Source organism: Atta colombica, unplaced genomic scaffold (genome assembly GCF_001594045.1).
Source record: "Atta colombica isolate Treedump-2 unplaced genomic scaffold, Acol1.0 scaffold344, whole genome shotgun sequence".
Classification (NCBI taxonomy): Eukaryota; Metazoa; Arthropoda; class Insecta; order Hymenoptera; family Formicidae; genus Atta; species Atta colombica.
The window spans coordinates 600,675-612,595 of NW_017259453.1; the positions used below are offsets into that span (position 1 = coordinate 600,675).

The following is an 11,921-nucleotide window of genomic DNA, read 5'->3' on the forward strand; positions in this document are numbered from 1 at the left end:
TAATTAAATATGTTTCCTATATTAATCTTCAACAATATATTAAAAACAAATTTAACCGATTATTGATAAAAAATCTTTTATCAATAAAAAGAAAAAATTTAAATCGGCATTTAATAAAAATCACACAGCTTTTAAACAGACTTCGAAATTCTACAAAAAAAGGGTTCTTTTCTAGAAAGAATTTTCTAGAAAAGAATTAAGCAAAAGAAAAAGTGTTCAAATGTTTTCAGTGTTTAGATAATCTCTGTCGTAGGAACTATAAATAAAAAATTATTTATAACGAATAGTTATTATTGTATAATGTATAGTGTAGGGGGCAACTAACACATTCTACCTTGAAATCAAAGAGTTCGGCATTCTTTGTAGTCAAAAGGTTAAATAGTTGATTTATTACTGTGCGAAATACTTTCTTCTTTCTTTTCTTATAAAGAAAAATGTCATTCTAAAAGTACAAAAATTGTAAAGATAGATCGATTTTTTATAAGCAAAAAAAAGAAATCGTTAAAAAAATTTTGCCTTGTTAGAATAAAAAATTATTTAAAACGAAGATATTAACCAAAATACAAAATATATCCATTTACGTTGTCATAATATAATATAATATTTCAAAATCAAAATTTTTTTTTCTAAGAGTGAAATATGTGTACAAAATTTGGATTCAATATTTATTAATAAACGGATATTCATTAGAGTGTAAATTTTAACATTAAATATTTTAAATTATATTTTAAAATAAATTTTGTTAAAAGTAGTTAAGATTAAAAATAATTTGCAAAATAAGCTAGCTCTTCTTACTTCTTCACACCTTTATTTATCTCATAATTAAAATTTTTTAATTTTTATTTAATATTAAATCATTTCGTACTTTATTAAAATAACAGCTTATACAACTTATTTTCTAATATCTGTGATCGGAGCAATAAATATTCGATGATCTTTGGACACGATATGTGACAATAATAACAAGATGTATGATAATATAATCAATAGGACAAAGAACTTAATTATAAAAATAATGCATATTGCAATAAACTCGCTGAATATCAAGGTTCATTGATCGAATGTATATAAGAATGTAGGTACGCTATCGATTGACACATTGCATCAGGAATGGTAAGATTGCGAAGCATACAATCGGGTTGAGGATTTTCTTATGCAGTTAGGAAGCGAAGTTGAGGTAAGATAAAGGTCGATAGGAGTATCAAAAGGGGAATGAAAGATAGCGGTACTGCTTACGGAGGGTTATTGTGCGTCCATCGGTTACGGCTCATCAGCTGCTGTAACTCCTATCTTCGCCTCTCGTAAGAAGGATCGAAGGTCCCAAGGCGCCAACTTCATCCTATTTCGCTTTTGTTGTATTTCTTGCCATTTTTCACACTGATCGGTTATTCTATCCTACTTTGCCTAGCTTTCGTGATTTGTCATAAATCTTTAAATTACTACTAAATAGCACATAAATAGCACATCTCGGGCTTTCGACATGAACAGCGACAGACAGTCTCTTGAGACTTGTTTGGAAGGATAATCTCCTGATTTCTAAACTATGAAAGTCTTTGGGACACAATGCATAGAATTTGAACTGACTTAGTTTTGAATAGTAAAATATCTAACAAAAATGAAGTATTACTATCACAAATTACGTAAGTCCGCAAACACTGTGCGCTGCATGTATGTAGGAAATTGACGTCACGATTATCAATATCTATTTTTAAACAGTCTAACGCATGACTATGTGCATATCACATGTGTGACTTACCTGTGCGAAAGGATCACGGTTTAATTCGAAACCATTAATGTGAGGCGAATCGATTGCAATTCTCTGTAAGGCCCATACGCGCGCTGGAATTTTTGAAAAATGAGATGCTCTCCTCGTCTCAAAAGTGTTTCTAAAACGCTTGAAAAAATGCCGACAATACAAATCCATTAATCTTAGCCTCGCGCTGCCGTGTGCTCTTTCTTCGTCTCCCGTTCTCGAAACCTTCGTGCCTTCGGGACATCCCTTTGCACTTACCTTCTGCAACAACACTTTTCCAGAGTGCTGTTTCTTCGTTTTCAGAAAAGCGAGACCCACAAATGCATGTATTTGAAAAGAGCTCACAATAAATATTAGCTCTGAAATTAAATTTGCTAAAGAATAAATAAAAATGTTGTATTGTGATTTGTGCAAATACATATTGATCTTTTCTTTATCTTTTCTCTATTAGAAATAAAAAATTAAAATTACGATTTATCATACAACAGTACAATTTTTAATTTTAACACTCCTTTCAATATCCAATTAAAATAATTCTAACGTAAGTATCCTTATATAATACTTTAGATATCTATAAAATGAATTTTTTGTTTCTTTGTTTGATTTTAATGTCATAAGATTTGGCTAGTTATTTTTCTATAAAAGATTCTAATAACTTTGCAATATAAGAAAATGTTATGATTAATTATTCTTTTAAATTGTCAATTATTAAAAATAGCACAGAGAAGCAAATAAAATCAAAATAAGCTTAATTTAATATTATCATTTATTTAATACTTGTTTATTAATTGCACACATGTAGTTAATAAATTATTTAATATTTGCAATATATAATAGTATAAAGATACATATTTATTGTAATAACATAATAAACTAAATAAAAATATATTCTCACTAGCACTGCTTGCTCAACGTCTTGAACAAGCCTTCACTGTTAAATTTATAGTGTCGAATTAATTTAATGTGAGTGTGAATGATTATATTTGACACTATACAGTGTCAATTTAACATTATATAGTGTCAAATTTAATTATCATTTTAGTAAAAAATAATAATATATTTAGTAGGAGCAGTGGCGACTCACATTAGGTTAAATTTGACACTATGGATTTAACAATGTTTATAAGTATTGTGAATATATTTAAGAATAAGAGCATTTGTTGTTGTATACTTATTTGTGGATTCACATTTTTGTTTTTAATACACACATTTACTGTTTATTATATACAAAGTCATCCATTATAATAGCTTTAAGTTTGTTTGCAATACATTAGAATAACGAAATTAATCGACAAAAATAAAAATTATGATAAAAATATATTAACATTGTACATTATTTTACACAGATTTTGTTAATTCTTCATAATTTTTTTTTTAGATACAATAGACTCGTTTATTTATAGTAAAAGAAATATTTAATAACAAAAATTTTTTAAAGTTTTTGTAATTTGAAGATTAAAAATTTTCTAAAATTTTTTACATTTTTTTCATTATAAAAAGGTCCTTTATATATTCCGTTGGCATTCATGATTTATTCTAAGGTTATTGTAGTCAATATTGAAATGCCCTTATTTCAAAGGATCTGTCAAAGCATGCTACTCGTCAAAGTCCCACACAGACGCATTTGGAAACAATTAGCAGTGAGACAGATTCTAGGTCATCATCTGCCAATCATCAGAAAACCTGATCTATTCTTTTCGAACAATACCAAAACATTCATAGTGTGCAAACCTGCTTTTGAAACGGAAGACCGAGGGTGTCGTATGGTAATTGCCAGGGTCATGGGTGGCAAACGACCTTAACCTCCTTACCTCCTTCTTTCTTTCTGCTTCAGGCAGTAATCAACAGCATCCTGTAGAACGAGTAAATGTGTTCGCGTAAATGCCGTCTCTTCGGTAAGCAATGCTGCTGCTACTGCTGTTGCAAATAAAAACAGCTGACAATGCTAAAACTATATGCATCCATCACCGTTTATAATATCGTGTATGATATATTTAAAAATTCATTGATTTTGGATTTTTTGGTCAACATAAAATTCAAGAACAGTTAGAATAAATTTATAATTATGTAATTACATGTATATGTGTATAAAACAAGGTCATAAAAAACTTATATATTGTCGCATTAATTATTGCTGTATAATAATGATGGATCTACATCTTATTAGCAAAATTTGTAAGTATTTATTAAGCAAATTTGCAATTGCAAATATAAGTATCGTTTTTAAAAATTTAAGCACAGTTTTAATGCTTTCAGTAATTTCAGCTACGCCTGTGCAAACCACACATTCCGTATGTTCTCGCGTTAGTTGACCCCGGATTTGTTTGAGGAAGAGTGTCAAGATTGTCAAGAGGGATTGGCGCTAACGACGCTTCGAATTGCAAAGGTAACGAGCCACTTTTGCATCTCTTCATAAACGTCGTCGACATAAACGGCTACAGGCACTTTTTTATTTCCCGCTATCTTTTCAAAGAAGCTGGAAAAGTGCGTTGTATATGCAAATTGCTTTCAAGCGGCGATGTCAGGTGGTAATTGTACGAGGTTACAGATCGAAGGTCGCGTTAACATCTTTACTGCAATGCCCAGTCGATAATTATCGCACTTCTAGTGACTCTTCATCTTCTCCCATCCTGTAAGTGGGGCTACTGTTGGCCAAGAAATGACTTACAGCTGACACTTTCACTCACACTGCTGCTTCAGACATCGAACTTGGGGTATTCGTCCAGTTGCCTGATGAAAGATGTCATGTTCATTGCCATCAACGTGACTTTGCGTTAATGCCGCTCGTCGAGCTATTGTCGCTTCGCGCGATACTTTTTACATTTTTTATAAAAATATTTTTTTTTAACAAATTATTTTTTTGACCATAAATTGCGGTTTATAAATAATCATCTAAAAATTTTGTAATTATATTTTCTCTATTAAAAAAACTTATAAAAGTTATAAAAACGCATTCATATTTCAACAGCAAAAGTGATACGCTATAATTATTTCTCATAACTCTCTCTTTTTAAAATAATGACTTTGACTTTGACTTTTTATTTATATTTTTCTTTTCATATTGAAAAAAATTACAAAATATTTGTGCATATTTTTTATATTGTCTAATCGAGCATACGTAAAAAAAGAAACAGTTTTGAAGGACGTTCGGAAGGCATCTAAGGCATCAGATGTATACTGGATGTCCCCAAGGGAACATGGACCCCTTTTCATGTCGGCAAGCTCGAGATCGTGACTCAGCAGCGAAAGCGAATCTCCAGAGACTCATGTTTCTCACCTTGGACAGATCCGCTGCCAACACCTTGAGTTAGAACGAATGCGAAAAACATTCACATTTTCTAAATTTCAAAATTTGAAATGCTATGCATAAGATGTATCGCGCATGATTTTCCCCAAAAGATCTATCGATCATCATAGAATTATATTGATTCGCAAATATTTTGAACGTACTTTGAATTTAGAACGAATCATTGATCGATAATTCCCCGAAGAATGTAATAAAGATTAAATTATGATTTCTTTGAAGACTGACTTATTCTACAATTTTGCGAAGTGAAACAACAATTATTATATTATTCATCAATGCATTCATGTTCATATATCATCATATTTCCTATAAACTACTTATTATAACTGTAGAAATGAAACTTCAACAATTATATATATTTTTTTAATCATATCAATTTCCCTCAAAATATCTCATCTGCAGTTTTCTGCCTTTGGTAGAGATGATTAATCAGTTGGACCTCGCTAAAAATAATCCCGGAAACGCAAATTCGCGCAGCTTCAATATCAGAGACGATGCTCCTCTTTCATAAGCGATCAACAAGTTGAATATAACTGAAACGCCGTTAATAAAGCGATGAAAATGATAAATCGCAACGGTTCCACCCCCGTCCGAGCACCGTATTGCGTTATTAAAACTTTACTAATGGGCAATAATAAGCACCAGCCTTGGCCAAGATTGATATTAAATCGTAAACTGTTTCGTCCTCATTTATCATTATCATGATGCAAGTCCGTTGAACTCTTTAAATCTTGAATCCGCGAAGAATTCTTGCCAAGCGGGTTTTTATAGAGAGAGGGGGGGAGAGAGAGAGAGAGAGAGAGAGAGAGAGAGAGAGAGAGAGAGAGAGAGAAGAATATATGTTATAGTTTAAAAAGTTAGTTATAATTATTTAAAAAGAGCATTTTTGTCATTGTAATGTTTATTCCGACTCCAAAATATTTAAATGTAACACTACTGAATAACTTCAACAAATAGATTTTTCTCAATTACAAATATATTATTTAAAAATTTATTAATATTAACAATATTTGATACATCTCTAAAATGTCAATACAACTTCTCAGAAACATAATTCGTTTTGGATGTCAAAACATCGACAATCCTCTGATAGACAACAAAATTCATGAAGTGATATGACAGACCCACGTGTGTGATCTCACGATAATCGTCACTTGGATGATCACACATTCGTCCGGTAGCCGAAAGGACTCGTTGACGAAGCAGGCCCTCTTCGAGGATAGCCGTGGGTGTAAAGGGGGTGTCATGCCGGCAGACTGGGAAAAGTGATTGATCGTGTTTCGCCGGAAGACAAGAGCAGAAGACTCGGAACAGAACCAGAGGAAAGGAGCGAGACGACGAAAGTAGAGATGGCGTAAGATGGCGGTGGAAATGAGAAAAGAGAGAAGGACAGCAGTTCCCGAGCATCGTCGGTGATAAAGACGAGGTTGTGTCGCAAAACGAGAAGACAACCCCCTCTAGCCTTCTCTACGTCATTCAGCGGCCCCTTCAACCCCTCTGGACTCTTCCAGATTCCACTCAAAGCTCCGCTCTCCTGCTTGAAGCGACATGAAGTGGCCATAAGAAAAATAGAAATAAGCCGTGGCGTATCCGGATAAACGAAGAACTAACTCAAGAGAGAAAGACAGATCTCGTAAAAACGCGCGATGCGTTTTCAACCTTCCTGAAAATATTCAATCCTAAATTATTTCTATTTTCTCTATTTGGTGTATCTGACATTAATTAAAGGATTTTCGATAATAAAAAAATCGCTTTTCGATCAAAAGTATGAATTTTAAACTAAAATTTACGTAATTCATACGAACTAATATTGGCCTTACATCGCTTTTGTTCTATAATACCGTTCTACAATATACTGTTATTTCCTGAATCGTTTATACAGCACACAGTCAATGTAGCTTAAATTTACCGTGCTGTATTGTCGTACCAAGGCAAAACACAGTGAGTATGCTCTTTGTGTAATGACTCGGCGTTTTATATTCTCTATGCCACGCAGCTGATCGCGAGTAGACGTACTTGACCGAGTACGCCGAGACACCAATGTATTAATATGAGCAGAATGTAATCGAATAGCAAATCTATTACTATTAATTTAGCCAATTTAATCTCGTCTTACGTAACATATCACTTGAGTATCAATTAATTATAAAATTAAAGATGGCTAATTTAACAATAGCATATATCCATTTATCCTTTACTCATTTCTCCTTGTTTCGTAATAATTATTATAAAAATGTGTCTATTTTTACTTAATATAGATACAGAAAATATATTTAACTTGTTTGTATGAATATCAATTAATATTGATAAATAAATATATTTTATTAATAGCAACTTCAGATATTAAATTATATCCACTTAATAGGGAAGAGACTTAATAGAGATCAATTAACGTTCAGTTTTCATATAATATTGGCAAATGGAGCTGTAATGCGATTATGGTAACACCTGCTGGTCACAACAAGTAGTTCTGAATTAGTATCACGATTGTCCTCACAACGATATTCGATATCAACAACATTAACGTTCATTGCCACCGTTTCTCTTAGCATTAACTCTGGCTATAAGATGAATTCAGAAGCATGGAGGCGGGTTAGGGGAATATGTAGGAGTGACTGCATGGTTATATAGGTACCTCGAGTATGCCCCATAAGGGCACAAGATCCACTGTTTCCGTGGCAGGGGTTGGTCTCATGCTGCCGCGGAGTGGGGGTGATTCTAGAGAAGACGCATGACGAGAAAGAGGGGACTCGGCTCTCCGCATCGGCTCAAAACCAACCGGCGCGAACGGAGCTGGAGGGAGTTGGAAGCAAACCAGAGTTGCCAGACGAGTTTCTGCTGACGCGCGACGAGCTCACTTTCAGGGCTTTCCGTCGAAACTTCACTGACTAAATCTTTATATTTATAGTAGAAATCATTAACAGTTTGAAACATAGTAGTGACTGAAGTGCAATTCGGAGGTAACATATTTGTTTATTAAAAAAAAAAATGATTCGTATGGAAACGCTTGACTTATCAGAATTGTTTGCAGAAAAGTCAGCTTGATACTCGAATTAAGCTGATAATGTGAATAAGAAGTGAAAGTTTATGTAAAAGTGTAGTGTATTATATTAAGAAGCAAGACACTTGCGTAAAAATTAATAAACTACAAGTGTGTCTACGGATTCCCCGATGACAATCGTGAAATAACGAAGCAAAGCAAGAAGTTGCTGCACCTGCCGCAGTGGTTCTCGCGGCGCCACTCACGTGTTGCATGCGTGCCGTAGTTATCCATCATGGTCGCGGACTAGAAGCAGCTCCGATTGGTCGGTTTTGTGGTCACGTGGTATGGTAATTGGGCTCCGGTGGGCGGGAAGGAGCGAACGAGGTCGTGGAGGATCGCGAAAGTGGCGGAAGGAGAGGAGAGAATAAGCAGCTGTCCACCGGGAGTCCTGTGCTCGTTGTGGCCCCGCTCTTTCCATTTCTTTTCTCTTTTCTCCCTCTCTTTCTTTCTCTCTTTTCCTCCTTTTGAGAAAACGTCACCCCTTTTCGCAGGAGACGGTGAGGTGTGGACGATGGACCATAGCGCAGTGTCGTGCAGTGCAAGCTTGAGAATGAATATTATATGAACTCGAAATGGTGTGCCGCATCAAAGAATTGATGCAGATAGCAAGATAAAAGAGAAGAATCAAGAAGTGCGATTGTTTAAAATTCATTTGGACTATCGTGAGTGCGTGTTTTTCATAAAAAAGTACTCAGGAACATGAATTCCTTCCTTCCATCCGCCGCTGGTGGATATCATCACCATCAGCATCAACAACAAGCTGGAAATCATCATCTAGCCACTACTTCCTCGTTGGTTGATCCAAAGTTTCCTCCCAACGAGGAATACAGTCAAAATAATTATATACCTTCGACCGGAGCAGACTTCTTTTCAAGCGGTAGCGGTGGTCATCATTTGAGCCATCCACAATCTCAACTACAATACGGCTACCATCAACATCATCATCAAGCGGCGTCGACTCCTTACGGGGCTTCCTCTGCGGTACAATTAAACGGAGGATATGCAGGATATGGCGGATATTATGGACCTCATCATCCTCATCACCAAGTGCATGCAGTTCATCACGCTAGTTTACATTCTCATCATCACGCGGTTGGTGCTTTAGCGATGCCGCCGGAAGCTCAACAACCACCGCTCACGTGTCCGTCGTCAATACAAAGTCAACAGCAACAACAGCAGCAGCAACAACCATCTGTACCGACGTCAACTATCCTTGGATCCACGCCTCTGTCACCATCTATAATGCAGAATCATGTGCAGCAGCAGCCAGATGCCCTTCAGCATCATCAGCATGAAAATAATGCCTGCAGTCCAGCCGGTTCGGGTCAGTTGCACCGAGACAATTCACCTGATCTTCAAACGCAACAATCGTTGTCTCAGCAATCTCAACATATACAGAGCGGCCAACAACAAACGCCGCCACAGCAGCAACAACATCATGTAGAAGACAGCTCGGACGCGGATGACATAGAAGATGGTCAGATGGAGGGTTCACCGGGAATGATGGAAGAAGAAGAAGAAGACGAGGAGAATAGAGATCGTACGATTTATCCATGGATGAAAAAAATTCATGTTGCAGGCGTCGGTGAGTTTATATGGATTTACAATTATATTGTATGTATATCTTGTACTTTTGATACAATAATATTGAAATTTATTTTGTTTTCGTCATTTATATTGTAATATTACATTTTTTTATCTATCTTTATCCTTGTTCCATTTTATTTTTAAATATCTTTTTATATCCATTTTCCAATTTGGAAACCACTGTTTATATTTATCAGCTTATTTATTTAATAAGTACAAACGCACATAATTTAATTAGCAAAGTATAATTTTATATATTAATCTCAGTTTTGCGCTATAATTAATAAATGTTATCAATATTTTCATTTTGGGTTATATCGTGGAGGAAGCGTAATTAACCGCTACAGAAATATATCCGACGGCTTGAAGAGATATCTTATATACTCAATAAACTTAAACGTATAAAGTCTATTATCATAATATTATGGTAAAATAAATGTAATAGGACAAATTTATATTTCTCCTCAAATGTATACATTTTTCGATATTAATTTATTTAAAAAGAATAATGATTTATTTCTACTATAGCATTCTTTTTCTTACAAAGGATACGTTGTAGCGCCTCGTTCATGAAATGATACACATACTAATAAAACACATTTAATATTTAAAAGTATATTTGTGATACAAGATGCTGCCATGTTTTCTGTTTAATGTTTTTTTTTCACTTTGATTCTATCACAAAAATTGTTCCTCCTTAACGAAATAAAAAGCAAAAATTTGAACTTATTAACATGTTTATATTTTCTATTTTATTATTCTTATTTATCAATATTGTTACAAAATAAACAGCAATAAGAATTTGAAGGGACGCTGGTACCGAAACTTGTTTTCTGAACACATAAAAGACCTGCCGAATATCTATTTATATATTTAGTAGATATACATTACATTATGTGTTTACAAGGTGACGAGCTTTAGAACGGTCCCGAAGAGTTATGGCCTGAAATTTATCTATCCTAGCACCTTGCAATCACCTGTGTGAGGTTGTAACGGCACCTCGTTTTATAGGTGAATTCGGTTACGCCTAATATATCTTCATCTTTCGCACAGTAGCGAACGTACTACAATAATGGGACGTCCACAGCACACAATTCAGTGTTGCGGACAAAAATAAATTTCGAAATTCGACACAGAGATTCTGCCGTGTTTTAAGTAGACATTCATCATTGTGCAAAGTTGCTAGTGCTCAAGACTTGAAACAGATGCCGGTGATGGTATAGCACTTCTAGTTGTTGTAATTAAGGCAATTAGCGCGAATGTAGTTCTTCTTTCATAATTAATAAGACAACTACTTCCAGAATTAATATACGCGTGCTTCCTATCTTCATAAAAATAGAAAGATATTTTGAGCGTAACCACAACACACAGATATATTAATTAACGTTTTACAAATTACAGAGTAATGCCTCTATAAGTGCTTGTAACGCATTCATTTCTTCAAAGTTTATCGTTTTTTTACATTATGCTAAACTAGAAACTATTTCAGCAGGTAGAAAGAAGTCCTCATTAAAGAATTTCCAAAGATAATTTTTGCAACGTAATGTCCCTTCAGAATTATTGGCCTTGCCGCCACAAAAATTTCTATTCTGCGGAAAATGCTGTTCATTCCAGCTTGCAAGTATTTCTTTTGAATCCATTGCATATGATACAATAGAAAATAAAATTTTATACCATACAGGAGAGATTGAATATCATAATTTATGTTTCCAAGTAAAATTGTTTACAACAAAAACTTGTTATCTCTATTATTAACGCTAAAAATTAATGTACAAAAAAATAGCGTTTTATTCAAATTAATTTTATAATAATAAAAAAAAGAGCGATATTACTTAAATATGATTTTACTTTTAATATTCTTTAAGAATGTATTAGACATATAATTTCTGCAAAGAAAATTAAATTTGTTTGGAAGTATGTTTAATATTTATACTTTAAATAAACTATATACTATATGAAAGTTGTGTGAATAAGATTACATTTTTTTTTAATAACACATTTTTAGTTTATTTATTTTATTTTTATTGTTAAAAATTAAAATTTTTTAAATGATTAAAAAATTTATATTTTTCTTTTATAAAGTAATACTAATATTCAAAATAATTTATGCAAAATTTTGTTGCGATTTACTGATTAGTTACAAAAATATAGAACAAATAAATAGTTTGTTTTTTTTATTAAACAACTAGTTCATACATGTAACTCTACGTAAATTTTGAATACACAATATA

General features: G+C 33.5%; 1 protein-coding gene across 1 annotated transcript; it reads left to right on the forward strand.

Annotated features, from left to right (window-relative positions):
- Positions 1 to 8,771: 8,771 nt before the first annotated feature.
- On the forward strand, positions 8,772 to 9,688 carry LOC108690652 (hormone receptor 4-like; the record flags this gene model as incomplete). Its single annotated transcript, XM_018198046.1, has 1 exon — positions 8,772 to 9,688. A coding segment is annotated over exon 1 (886 nt), but the record flags the coding sequence as incomplete, so codon positions are not given.
- Positions 9,689 to 11,921: the final 2,233 nt, after the last annotated feature.